This window comes from Cardiocondyla obscurior, linkage group LG15 (assembly GCF_019399895.1).
Source record: "Cardiocondyla obscurior isolate alpha-2009 linkage group LG15, Cobs3.1, whole genome shotgun sequence".
Lineage (NCBI taxonomy): Eukaryota > Metazoa > Arthropoda > Insecta > Hymenoptera > Formicidae > Cardiocondyla > Cardiocondyla obscurior.
Window position 1 is genome coordinate 2,863,515 of NC_091878.1, and position 15,173 is coordinate 2,878,687.

Sequence of the window (15,173 nt, forward strand, 5' to 3'; positions counted from 1 at the left end):
GCATAATGGATAGAATAAAAAAATATGCTTTCTTAAATAATATTGTATCACAAAGAGAAAAAGTATTTCCGACTGTTGAAACCCGCGGAGTAAAAGAGAGACGTCGTGGGAATAAAAAAAAAACCTATTTATTAATAAATCACAAAATATTAATATTTATGTATAAAATGCTGATCACGTACCTTCCGCGTCGACTAAAATCTTAAAATTAAACTCACCGCGGCTAAGTACGTCCTTTAAATTAAATTTCCATGCTATAAAAGACGACGAATTTCCACTCCCTCGGATCATGAATGAAGATAAAATTGGGATTTGATTTAATTTATTTTATTATATTTCGCGGATTGTACGTCCAGACTAAGTCTGTTACAAAAGAACAAGACGGGTACGGAGAATGAATGAGGATCAGGCGTGAAGGGAGAGAAACCGACAGAGTAATTCGATAAAATTGACCGAGTTACACGCCTGCATGAACGTCGACCCTTTTCCTCCTCTTACGCTGCCCACCGTCGTCGCACAAATCTAATTCCTATCCTTGATAACCGAACTCGTGCCACCAATTGCAGAATATTCCGTCAAAATTACATCTCTTTCGAAATTTTCGTAACTAGATCGCGATCGAAAGGAGAATGCGAACTAGAAGTCGAGCCTCGAAATCCTATGAAGTATGCTGACGCGATAAGAAGTTATTGCTGAGACAGCATCAACAATAGGTCGGTCTTCCGAACTCCATTTGCAATTCCGGCGATGACTCTCCTCGATCCTCGATAAAGCTATTACTGTGCATCTTGGGCATTTTTCGTTTACCGCTCACGTAAAAAGTTTATTGGAACTTACGATTGGAAGTATTGCCGACAATAAAAGACTATTCCAAAAATTTCAAGTACGTGAAGCAATAAAGGAGGCAATAAATAACGATAAATTAAAAAAAAAATAATTACATTGCGAAATAAGAAATACTTATAAACGACATAAGCAGATTTCAAAAGCAGATTACAGTCAAGTAGATTCAGTAATTAGTATGCACTTCACGGAATCGATGAGAAGCGTGATGGGAAGCGACTTTTATTACGGCAAATTCCTGATGAATAGAAGAACACGAATAAAATTATTCGATAAAAAAAAAAAATTTTTTTTTTTTTTATATTTTTAAAGACACGGAAATATTTAAAGTTCACTTTTTATTGTTCAAAAAATGAAAATAGCACAAAAGTATTCTTTTCTATTATTAATAATGTGCGACAAATTAATATCTGTTAAAAAAGGGATCTATATTTTCTCTATTCTCGTATTTTCAATACCTCATCACGGATTTATATTTAATTTATAACAAACCGTGTAAAAAGAAAAAAAATCTAGTTACAAAATTTACTTTATAAAAGCTGCCGCGTGTAAATGAAAACGGAATAAGAGCAGAAATAAATAAAAACGACTTGATATTAATTTGCACCGAAACTTTCTACGTCCATTTTTTTTCCTTTTTTTTTCTTTTGCCATTTCAAGTTGTTCGCCCACAATTTAACACTACATATTCTGCTCATAAACGTCGGTTACAGCTAGATCCGATATGACATATCAACGTTAAAACAGAACATGTATAATATATGAGAGATATTGATCTGATACATCGCTCTACTCTGAATACTAATTGTGGAAAGCGGATCCAATTTAACCGACACCTTGATAACCAAGTTAAGACTCCTCGCCCATAAGGGACATACTACAATGCTGACATGCACACAGAATAGAATATCGCAATATGCCTGCAAGCTTAACACAATCTAATACAATAGCGTTTTAATTTACGTTTACAAAGGAAATGCTTTTTCCATCAAAAATAACGAGTATATTCCTTTTAACTGCACTCTTTCGTTCTTTCTACAAAGCATGAGAATGTATCTGTTTTCCTGAGTTTAAATACACAGAGAGCTTGAAAAAAAAAAATACTAAAAAAAAAAACGAGTCGGTAAAGAAAAAAAGATCTAATATCGTGCTCGTTAAAGTTCAAAAGGAACAAAATGTAATTAAACGTAGGAATAAAGTATAGCTGCACATACATATATGTATATACACATATACAATAGATCGAGTAACATGTTACATACACAATCTTGTTACTCACTTTTATGTCTAACAAAAACAGTTTTCATTACGCAAGTTAAAAGCAGTTTCTTTCTCTGATATATCTTTGTTATTCTTTCTGACGCGAGTTGTAAGAATAGAAATTTCGACTGCCAGCTAGAAAAATCTTTCAAAAAGTCGCGGCTTTTTTGCGCAAGAGCGTTGTAAAATATTTTCCGTAGACATTCGCTCGGGGACACACCGCCTACTGTCAGAGTCTAGGAATGCGCGTTACACTGCCATATTCTCGTCAGTCTCTCTCCACGTTTCGCGTAATTTATGCGCTTTAATTAGCCGAGATGCCCGAGGACAGGCGAGCTCTTGCCGTTATCGTAACTCCGGCATTTTCGGCGACGCGAGAAAACGACGGAAATTCACATTGCGAGCTTCACTCGTGTTCTATTCAAGGAAATCTTGTCGAGCAAGCGCCGTCTCTAGGGCAACACATTTAGATCGCGAGAGAAAAAGAATCAAAGCGAATCGAACGCGGGCGAGAATAAATCGTGAGACGTTCATTCGGAATTCTACCATCCCCTTGTCGCAACACCGGAATAATCAAATCAATGTCTTCCAATTGAATTCTGAATTCTAACCGACCGTTAATTATCATTCATTATTTAAGCAAGCTTCTTCCCTTGAAACGTAACGATATCAACTTATCACATTGTTTCTCGATGTGTATAATTTTTTAAAGCTTGTCTTGCGAAGTGCCATTAAACGTATATAACTTTTTAGTCCGCAACAGTTACGCAAAAAATAATTAACTTTGCAGAAACAGAAGCTAATTCTATTCGATTGAAAAGCATACGAAAATTGTTGCGAGCATAAATCCAAATCTTATTCAATTAATCGCGTGGTTATAACTTTAAATCTCTGCGTGAAGAATCCCAGGAGCAAGTAGATAGCAAATTATAATACGAGACTAAATGTCGTATGTATTCGTCCCCTTTGCGTACACTTTCTGCGGCTGCTATTATTCTGGCAGCTTCACGCAGGCGTATAAGTAAGCGGGCTTACCTGAAGCACTGATTTATCGAGTCCCGCGACGAGGGCGGAAGCTGAAGTAGAAGGTGAAGGGGAAGACGAAGCCGAAGAGACGGAGGCGGAGGGACTGCTAGTCGCGATGGGGGTCGACGGTGACGAGGGGGCGGGAGAGGATGAAAGCCCCCGAGAACCCCCTGCAGGTGCACCCGCCGCCCCCGATGCTGCAGCGCCTACACTCCTTTCCACTTCTGCAACAGGGAAACAAAACCATATCTCCATTAGAGCGTGGCGGCGTGTCGTAAAAGTCTGCAGGCCGTATCTCCTGTGGCCGCCCGGCGACGTGACGAAAATTGATGCGCTCTCCGGCGCATCAGGAAGCAAGCGCGAATATTCAGACGTATGTTTTAGCATTGGCTTTCACGCGTTACATCGAATTATCGATCACTCAAGCTTATCGGCGATAACGATCGTCGCGAGTCACGCACGATTGAAAAGCTACACGTCTATCGACAGGCCGGGGAATCTGAATTTCCAATTGCATTTACGGCTGGCACTTCGTAGGAAGCGCTAATATCGCATCTCGTTGTCATACGGAGAATATCCTGGCATTATTCTACGTCAAAATGACGGCTATTCATCATTTTCAACTGATGCTTATTTTATAGAGAAGAATATGATGTTTTAAGAATATGTTCAGTCTCCTCCTACAAATGTATATGTATATATGTGTGTGTGTGTGTGTGCATATAAAATTTTTTTTATCTTTTAACACGTCATAAAACGTATACATATACATATGAAATCATTCAAAAATTTTTTCCATGAATTTATGTATGCAATTATTCTATTTTACTTCATTGTTTTTTTAACCTGGTAATTTTCCGGTCGGGCCAGCTGTCGTTGTATTCTTTCTCACGTGCAGTGACACAATAAAACGGGAAAGGAAAACTCGCTCAGGGAAAGAAAAGAACCGAGGCGAAATGGTTTCGAGACACGTACCAAAGGATACACGGTCAATTCATTGAATAGGGAAGTAACTTTCATAGTTTATAAGTTTACCCGCTTCGCATCCCGTCAGATCGAGTCCGAGCGAGATCATGGTGGATCCCAGGTGAACCCTACGCAGGGTCGTCGAAGACGAGCTTAATGTCCGTCTCTAATGTAATTGAAAACTTCCGCGGACGCTTATTCCACCCCTCGATTTGTAACCCTCGTCCACCAGCGTTTAAGTGCCACTTAAAAACGCGTTCTGCCAATCAGAAATGACACAAAAACCCTATCGGTTTCCTTCCACTTGCGTTATCAACGTCAACGTATTCCATAAGCCGTCACTTAGGCAAAAAGTAAATTAATTAATTAATTTAGGCAACGGTTGAAAATTTATCCGCGTAATTACGCACAAACGGCGAAACGTTTTTCTGATAAAGAAATATTTCTTTAGTTCGAGCGATATTTTTCATCACGTTCGGCAAACTTGGAAAAACGAGCTGTATACTTGTGCCGAATACTTTGTCGTCAGTACTGCGGAAAATCAGTGGGCGAACGGTCCTGTTAATTCAAAGGAAAAGCTGTTATGCAAACGTACTGCGAAACATTCGCCGTGAAATTTCAAGGATACGGTCCGCCTTCAAGGCTCAACATTCTGAAACACGCTCCGATCTCGTCCACTCGTGCAAATTGTGTGCATACAATTTGCGAAATTGAGAAACGTACAAATCTCGACAGAACTCGGCTCAACTTTCACAGAGAAATGGTCCCAATTTAAAGACCGTTTTGTACAATTTTACGTCCAATAAATCGCGTTACGTGAAATAAATGCAAAATATACGAACTGTCAATAAATATGGAACAAAATTAAAAAGATAATAAATTTTACTAAAATTAAAAGTTAGGCGTGTTATCGATCGAAAGAAAAACTACCGTTGTAACGCAAATAAAGTTTAATCAATTAAAATAATTACAAAAGCGCTAACACGTCAACGTAGAAAATTTACTGCTGCACGTCGCATTAGCGTACTAAATAATTTTGCGCCATACGGTAAATATATGCGCGCGCGTATGTAAGCCTGAATTTCGGAAGAGAAGAGAGAGGACTTAATATAGATAAGACACACGGACCTGGGTGCATAAACCACAGAGCGTTCGTAAAGTTCTGTCATAAGTCGTCGCAACTTCTAAGCCCTATACACGCTGGAGTTACATAGTCTCCATGGCGGTCGGATGAGTTACGATACACGCTAAATACATAATAAGCATGACGGTGCACACTCGCTTGCCTCTGTTCTATCAGATTATGGTAAGCAGAAGCGAAATCCGAGACTAGTCAGGAGAATTGATCTACATAAACTTTAAGCAAACTTCTTCGCGGGTGGCTATCGAAATGATGATACATGCTAATTCCGTACAAAGTGCCGCACACTTTTTCTCCCCCTTCGTTTTTACATGACGGATAATCATCTCGCGTTTCGTGCGAAGTATGACAAATGAATTTCCCTCGTACGTAATAACGTTTTTATACATTTAATAATTTTTTACGTACGCCATGTTTCGTATCTTTGAAGAATAATGTGTAAATTATAAATATTAATTAATTAATTTTGTCCTGTCTAAGAACTTATTTGAAAAAAAAAAAAAAAGAAAAAGAAGCTGCAAGTGATAAATGTTCCGATCAAAACATGAAGCAATATTCTCAAAGTTTAAAAGATGAATCACATTAATTCTCTTATTAATTTAGAGAACGTAACGCAAATGATTCTATCTAATGCCGCGCGGCCTGAAGGAAAATGGTCCTTGAAGAGGACATTTGTAACATTTGTCGCTGCAACAGCTGCTGGGAGCGACTTATTACTCCCGTAACAACGGCAACAGGCCTGGATCGTTTTCGGTGCCGCACGACGAGTATGAATCACGTAGCTACCGATTTTCCAACATTTTCAACCCGCCAAAGAACAAAAGAACCTATGCCAATTAATCACGACAATTAGCGTAATTAGATAATACAACCGTAATTAAACGTAAGTAACAAAAATATTGATTTGCTCTAAAACAATATACGGTGCGCACATCTATTTAAATGCAAACGCGAAAGCTCTGAATAAGCAGCAGAATCATCAGGGGCTCATTAACCAAATGTATTTAATGAAGTATACGGGATAATAAACGACGTGTAAATGCGCGCGCGAGGATCCGACGATAAATCTTTTGCGTGACGGTGCCGTCTTATCGAAAAAGGAAAAGCTTTAAAGCATGATTCGGCAAAATGAGAAAATAATTTTTCTCGATTATGAAGTTAGCCCGCGACGCATCGATCGAATAGATTGCCGCAAATCTTGCAGCTAGTTTATTCCACTTTCAACAGAATGGAAGTGCAATCTTGCCCCTGGTCAATGCGGTTAAGCCACATCTGAATAGCTTAACGAGATTTATGAAGTTCTTTCATTACTTTTTTAGAACGGGGGTTAGAGAAGTAATCGGATTCTAAATTAAAAGCCCCGTTCATTGACTCCGCTCCCATTCATTTCAACTTATTCTACTAAATCTCTTAGTTACCGGCCCAGAGTTATTCCTATCTCTAATCAGCAGTCCTGCGGTATAATCTTCATAATCTTAATCTGAGCCTTTCTCCACACTTCGTCTTACACGTAATCCTATTTACTCATTTCAAAACAACGCGATGCCTGCAAATTTAATTTGTAATACAAACACAAGGATCATCCTCGCAAAAGCACGTAATTTTGTCCACGTAATTAAAAAAAAAAAATTTTTACAAAATTAATAACAAAAAAAAAATTAAAAAAGAAAAAAAAGGATCTTCCGCGGTCTCGAAAAAAGATGTAATCTTTTTATTTTATCTTATATTAACATATTTATGACGCCGACGATGAAACAAAGAGAGAGGCACGCCAAGGTTTTTTCGTAGCGATGTAATATAAAATTTTCCGCCGCTCGGAAGTATACGATTTATACAATATAAAGTAAAGGAGGGACGAACGGGCTCAGACCGTCGCCGTTGAAGTAGAAATCCCTTGTTAGCAGGCTTTTACAACACGGCGAGGTGAGGCAAACGCCGCCGCGGGATGACCCCTCCCCCGCCCCATGAAAAATAGGACGAATTTACAGCGGGTAGCATCAATTCTCTCCGTGGCAGTAGTTTTATTCCGGCAAGGCCGCGCGCGCGGTAAGGGAAGATGGTGGAAAAGCACACGGATGGGTACTTGCACCTCTCTTCCCAGCACTCAGGAGGTGAAAAATAGGAAGGGCGCGTTGCGAGCGCGGCTTAAGCGTTCGTCTGTTCGCCTGTCTGCCGCGGATAAGTGATGTGACAGTACAACGGAGATGCGAAGGGAAAAGCGGAATGGCGGGAGGGCGATCGTATGGCAGGCAACACGGGGAAGAAGGCGAGGACGGGCCGTGAATGAGAGTGATGGATTGCACCCTGGCATCCGCTGACACTCTTCCACCAAAGGGCAGGTCGCCCATTGTACCGCGGAAATCGGAACCCACAACTTCGTGTCGTCGTACGTTTCCGGTCGGCTGAACGATGATTCGATCTAAACGGCAGCGCGAATCCGTGTCTTTTTTATTTGAGGATCTTCGACCGTAACTATGTGTAATTTGCGTACGTGTGCAAACACTATCCTTTACGCCGGGCCCGCTGACCGCCGCGGTAGTGTGAGTACGTGCGTTTGTTGACATCTGGCCGGCAGCCTCGCGGTCCAAGCTCGCAAGGTGGAGAACGCGCGGGCGGCGGGCAGCGAGAACCGGTTTGCCCGGCGAATTCGGCAGTCGAGCAAGCGTTGCGTAAGGTCAGACCACAATATTAAACAAGTACGCGGCATAAAAACGTTTAAATATCTAACTTTTCCAGCTCGTTATCAGCCAGAGATCATTGTCTCGCTACATGGCCCACGCTAAACAGTGACGATCTAGCAGCAAAACCAGAATATCCAAATAAATCTTTACTCGAGATCTTACTTTAATTCACTTTTGATAAAAAAAAAAAAATAAAATAAAATAAAACCTGTACGATATAATAATTCAAATTAACTTCTTATTCCGATGTACGAATAAGCACAGCAAAATTTACCTGAAATTTATTCGGCAACTCAAATAAACTCGCAGTATACTGACAAGCAAGTTTTACGAGTGGATAAAAAAAATGTAATTTAAAACACAGCCAAGAAATAGGAACGCGGAAATAAATATTCGCCGCTCGCGCAAGGGTCAGAAGTACCGTAGGACTGTTAATACTTGGCAGTATTCTTAACTGGTAAAAATAAACGGCGGGCTTACGGAAGAGCGTAAGAAAAACTAAAAGAAACGAAAGAGAAATAAAGAGATCCTGCTGCAAACATTGTTCAATGGTACCACCGCCGTGCCAATTAGCTTCTAGCGACTCGGGACACAATTAAATGTGAAAGACAGCAAAGCAAGATAGAATAGCGAGGATATCTCGATGTCTGTTGAAACAACATTTAAATCTTAGCTTACATATATCTCTACGTATATTTACGCATACAAGTGTAAAAATAACTAAACGTATTAATTAAAAAAAAAAATAAATAATAATATGCAACGGAGTATCAAAATCGTAATCATCGAGAGTAATATAAATTATTTATTATTCGTGGAAAGATATTTTTATTTATGAGCAATTAAACTTAAATAAATCCACGTACTTATAACTAAGCTTGATATATTAAGTCATTAAGCAAATTGTAATAAAATCCCCGAAAAAAATCTCGTAAACGCGGGATATAGCAGATAATGTAATAACGAATTTAATCGAATATATGGACGAGGCATGTTTCCGTCTTCAATGAAGATCGTTAAGTATTCCGGCGAAGATAGAAAAAGGGAGGCACCGATGCCCCCCTCACTGTGAAACCATCAGAGCAAAGGACGAATTAATCTGGCTTCATAGAGGGACCTTTTCTACCCCACGTTTTCGATGTAATTGAATCTCTCGTCTTTGCCAAGGCAATTGTGCCCCTACCCCACTTTCCGACAATCTAGAGCTGTTCTCTTACCGCGAGAAATTAATCTTCCTTTCCGCGGGAGCGATTCCATGATCGGTGAGAAAAAAATAAAAGTAATGGGGGTCTATAATTTGGGCTCCAAGCCGAGTACGAACACGAATTTTCACCGCGTCGATGCCGATTAAAGGCAAATTCATCAAACGCCGTTTACCGAGCAATTAAGGTCACTTTCTTTTTTTTTTTTTACGATCAAAGTGCACTCACAATCGAAAATCAACCGCAACTCTTAACGTTTAAATAAACGATCAATTGTACACTAGTATTTAACAAAGCTGCATAAATCGATTTCTATCAAAACCTAATTAAGCGCGCTTTAAACATCGTTCTCATTTGCATATTATTGAATATATTAAAATAATGATATTTTTCATTAATAACTCATATATTAATTTTGTTGTATACACATCGTCTACAATGATACCTAAGCGAATAAAAATTCATCGCGAGATCTTGAAGAAAAAACAAATTTTAATAATGCAATTTTAACTTTTTGTCGAAAATACATTTCTGTATGAATGCTATACCAATGTCAGTAAAATAATCAAGTACTAGCTATCATTATATGATCCGGCAGAAATAATCTATCATATCTAGCAAAAAGATTGCGCAAGTAGAAACGCGAAATAATGCCCGGATAAAGAGGAGAGCAACATCCAAATTCCATTAAACCTTATCATATTAGGATAATAGGATTGCTCTTATTACAGTCTCCTCGAACAAGGATTTCTGTTTATCAGCTCAAGACACTCCTCCCTCATTCTTCCAGCTGTATTCTCTTCCCGCAGAAAAGATCGAAGATGACGACAAAAAGAAAGAAAAAGACGGGGACTGGGGAAAAAAAAGAGAGAAAGTGTGTGGCAGGGTCGACGGAGATGGAGAAAAATTACTTTCGCGGCGAAACGTGACAGCAATACTAGAACGAAGATTGCAAAATGCGCACCACGCTTAAATATTATACGCCATGTAAACGAAAGTTTATCGACAGCTGGGGCGCTTTACTTACGGCACCAGGTAACCTGGGTACTTTCTCTCAGACAAATTATGGGGCCGTGATTGAACATCGCTTGCCCGAAAATTGGCTAGACTTCATTATAATATTCGAAAATTATAATGCGCTAATAATACAGGACCGAATAATTATCATATAATTACAATTTGAATCGGGAAATCTAATTTGCAAATATAATTTGGAATATTCGCGAGCCGCAGTTGTTCGCAAATAAGCCTTGACGCGGTGCAAATCTCGTAAAAATTTCATCGCGAGGCACATTGGCTTTAAATAATTTGCTGGCCGTGCTGAAAAATACTTTCTTTATCTTTGTTGAAAAAAAAAGAAAAAAGAAAAAATAAAGAATATAAATCATGCGCTCGAAGAAGTGGCCCGCAGCCGCGAAGATTCTCTTGTAAAGAAGATTATGCTGCCAAGGACTTTCCTCATTTTTCGCCGTGACGACGCAAATTAACATATTCATAAGATATTTATCAAAGATTCTCTTTGACGCTAGGTTACTTATGTCGCTGGCGCAACAGTGTGTTTTTTTTTATTTCCACCCTATAAAAATTCAGTATCCCGTCACCGATGCTTTTAAAAGAATGAAGATACAAAGCCTATGTATAAATATCGCCATAAAGCACCGCTGAGGAAACAAGCGAATATATTTCGGACATAAAAATTTTTACGCGGGAGCAAAGATTAAATTCATGTCCGAGAACTCTGTCAGTTTTATTGTATTAGTTTAGTTTCCTAATCTCGCCTCCTAGCAATCGTTTTATTCGGAACGAAGAGGGCATCTTCGCCATATCAGTCGAGGTTAGCGTCGGTACGTGGTCGTAAGCTTCAGACGCTAGATCATCGAAACCCCCTACCTGAGCGGGATACCTTAGATAAAAGCTCTAGCTTCCAACGAGCACGCGAATTACGAAATTTATGATACGCGCCGCAACAATACTTCCATTAACCCCTTCAAAGATATATATGTGAATTAAAGGCGACGTACACAAGCACCTAGTGCGTTAAATTTTCTCTTTTATGTACCGACATAAACCAAAAAGTAGGTTAGAAGTTGGAAAATATGTCCAGTACAGAGCTACATCACTGTTATACGTGTACTAAAATAATAGCTACGAATTACAAATGTGCTAGAGTAAAGGGACTTGCAGGCATAAAACTAAAAGCATGACGCGTTTCTTCAGCGGTAATATTTCGAAATATACGACGGCCGTAATTTAAATCTGGCACACGTGAAAGAGATGAAACCGCACTCGGGTCGACATTATCCGAGTTCAATATCAGACACGAAGCATACAAATGTCTGGAATGACACCGCTGCTACATTTGATAGTGAAGAATTCGGTATTACGACATATTGCGGTAGGGTTGAACCGGCAGTGTTTTTAGTTTACGAGTCTCGTTACTACTTTATCGTGTGTGTCGAGATCGATAACGTTCTCGCTATAACGATATATTTCCCCGCCAGTGATCCGCGTGCGGTAGCTTCGATAAATCCTGACGTACGATGCTTTCCTTCGTACTTCGTCATTCTCCGCAGCCCCTTATCCCCCATACTTTTTTTTCCCCTCCCCCCGACCTTCCTCCGCCGTTACGTCGCTGTATCCTCAAGCGTGCTTAGACTTTAGATCAAATTTTGCCTTTTTGATACGTCCCCAAAATGGCATTTAAACGCATTGCGATAAAATAAATAGTAAAAAATTATTAAAAAAAATATTCTTATGTTCCCTCTTTTCCTTTCGTACATCTCTAGGAAAAATAAACGGTGAACTAGCAGCAGGAAAACAGTAAAAGAAATTAAAAGAAAAGAAAAAAACTCGGTTTTCCCCGCAATATAAATCTCGATAATCTTTATGTGTTACCCGACGCATTAGTTTGCCGTTGCGCTTACCCGGAACTTTCATCGAGTACACAGAGGATAAAAAAAAAAAAGTACAGAAAAGTACAGAAAAGTTAGCATGGAAAAAGCATTAGCTAATTTGCAATCGTCCATTTCACGATATCGATGGAAGTAAAAAAAAAGTTTTACACGAGAACAGACCAAACTGTTTGCACAACTACTGCAGAAGCGAGTAAAGCTTGTAGATAAACTAAAAAAAAAAAAAAATTCTTTTAAAATTTGCCTATTTTTTTTATATCAATACAAGAATTGTGAAACTCTCTGCGGGCATAAATTTTCCACGGCGAGCAAATTCACAAAGATTAGCAGTGAAAACTCTTCGATAGATTTTAAATAATTCAAATACGATTAGTTGTATTAGCGATGATCATCGTAAACTCATTACAACAATCGTTAAGAAGAGATTCGCGTCAGAAACTTGGAAAACTGCAGTTGCTTAATGTACCCAGCTACAGAGTGAAAATAAATTGCTGTTTCGAAGCTGCAGTATACTCCCGGCCTTTCGGCGAGATATAAGACATCTATTAAGCAGCTGCGAATATTTAATAATATCGAGAAAGAACTTTTTATTGCGCGAACTTCGATAATCTTCTCATCTTTAAACTAAAGACCATCATTCAATTAAAGAGAAGTATTTTTGTAGATAAAAAATTAGAGATAATCAACTCACGTCTGCACGTATATTGCACATTTTAAATTAATAATTTTCAATCAGCTATTTCGACGTTTGCGCAATAAACATTAACAATTTGGTTTCTGCAGTCATCCGTTCATTGATTTTCAAAACTAATTTGGCGTTCTATGGTAAAACTGAAATACATCCATTAAGCTGTATTATTCATCCTGATTTAACGCCGACGATTTAGTTTCATCCGCAATAATGTATCGTCACCCCTGCGACCTGAAACATTAACCACCCGATCCTACGTTCACGAGCGTTCTGTTTGAGTGAACCGAAGCTAAATATCGGCCAGATAGCCACAATAAAACCGTTCACACGATTCGCATTCCCATGTGATTTCAAATACGTAGCAGCGCGCGGTACACCCGAGATTGCAGGCGGTCCGTAATAAAGGCCAGGTATACCTCCCCCTCTCTCCCTCGTCGTGTATAGATATTAAACCGTGGTCGTTCATATCCATGTGCACCCCGCAGCGCACTATATGACGTTAACAAAATTCCGCGAGTCCCGTTGTCACCGCAAAAAATCGAGTAGCGCTGCTGGGAACAAACCAGATTAAAATAGAACGCGAGAGGCGCAGATTAATTTTTCCAGATTTTCGTACGTCGTACATTGTCTCTTAACTTGCAATGACATGTACGTATATAACCTTCTTTTTTTTTTTTTTTTTGTTAATTAATGAACCTATTGAAAACGTAAATTACATCGCAAGACGCAATCGTGACTTTCAATTTCCTACGTTTCGTTATTTCTGGACTCTAGACAAAGCGCTTACAATTAAACGTGCGTAATTATTAAAGCGTTGCGTGAAAAGGATGGTGATTTTGGTGTAGTAAGTAACGTAGGGTGACTCTACCGCGCGCTATTGTCACTTAAGTGATTATCGACATTTAGGCATTCTCAGCTGTTAACAGCAATTTCCGACGATGCGTATGTAATAGCGCGTGTCTACGTCACGTACACTTTCGAGCCTCCGAGTGTATAGATAAATCGAATCTGACACCCTTAACATGTGCGCAGCTAATGAAAGAGCTAACAACGTGGAAATTATACGACTATTGTCGAGGATTGTCATTTAACTTCTTCTAATTGAATAATTTACACTGAATATCTCATCGCGATTTACGACAATAATAAAAGTTCTTAAACTTTCTCCTTTGGAAAATATTATTTTGCGAAAATAAATCCGGAAAAATAATCTCAAAAATAATTAACAAAATTTTCTGATTACGAAAGAAAACAAGGTCACTTGTAAATTTAGATATTAAATTAAATATGTGGGTAAAATGTTTTTAAAGCGATGGATTTTCGTATCTCAGTAAAGAATTCTAGAAAGGTCAGTGGAAATCGTCGAGTCGTTTCTGAGATGTTATCAGTGTGAAATGTAGAATAACGTCATTCCGCAAAAGTATCCCAAGTGAGCGCCATTGTCAATTCAAGCCTAATTTAAGTCGGGAACAACTTTTAACAAACTTCTATCCCACCATGGAATTGGTAACTGCAAGGACAAACCGCCAAGTCACTTCAAAGTACGAGCATAATTTTAACGCCGAGACTTCACTTTGACGACATCCTAAGGGTATTTGAAACACACTTAAAATTCTCGTCACGCGAAAAATACCTAATTATTAAAAAAAAAAGAAAAAAGAAAAACATTTTTCTTTACAAAATTAGTAGACATATTTAAATTAGGTTCAACATTAAAAGCAGTCAAACAAACTTGAAATAAAAATCAAATTTTAAGTCATTAAAAAAAATAATTATGTAAAATTATATTTTAACAAAAAAATTACTTTGACGAATGAAAAATTAATAATATATACCTGACAGTCTCATTATTTTTATTCTTTCTCAATTTTTACTACAGTCATAAATATTTTTCATTTTATTTAAATGCCTGTAGCGTCGGAGATGCTCTTAAAAAAATTTATATTCCCGCGCATTACTTTGTTCTCTATTACAATCGAAGTACGTCGCAAAATCTATCACTCTGTCATGAATAAATATCACGTGCAATCATTGCACCGATTCGGGGACTCGGGATTTGTAGTCTGCGGCTCAGCATTCGCTGGCAAGTCACAGTGAAACGTGAAGGCCGCTACCGTGTCATATAAGAGTGGCGGAAATGCGAAGAGAGAAAAGGAGAGAAGAATGGAACGGGGGATACTAACAGCGAATACGTGTTTGTTTATGTGCGTGTATGAGTGGAGTGTGACGAGGGATGCATTCGGAGCAGTGTACCATCGTGTATCGAGCAAATATTGATTCCGAAGACATATCTGTTTGCCTCGCAGCCGGGCGCTTCGTACGTGTGCCCTGCGTATTCCTCCTCCGTCTCTACCAGAAACGATTTCAGACTCCACTTCAAATCACGCGACGATGTTTATCCCTAGTCATACATACGTAATGTTAAAATCATAGCCAGCCTCGTGAATAACG

The 15,173-nt window shown here is 38.8% G+C and overlaps 1 protein-coding gene across 11 annotated transcripts in view; it reads right to left on the reverse strand.

The window, feature by feature from the left end:
• LOC139108380 (dystrophin, isoforms A/C/F/G/H) overlaps positions 1-15,173 on the reverse strand; it is a 344,440-nt gene that overhangs the window by 274,408 nt on the left and 54,859 nt on the right. For all 11 annotated transcript variants that reach the window (XM_070666608.1, XM_070666601.1, XM_070666600.1 and 8 more), the window contains one exon: positions 3,139-3,353. In XM_070666608.1, the coding sequence (XP_070522709.1) occupies positions 3,139-3,353 (215 nt within the window). The remainder of the gene's footprint in view (positions 1-3,138; positions 3,354-15,173) is intronic.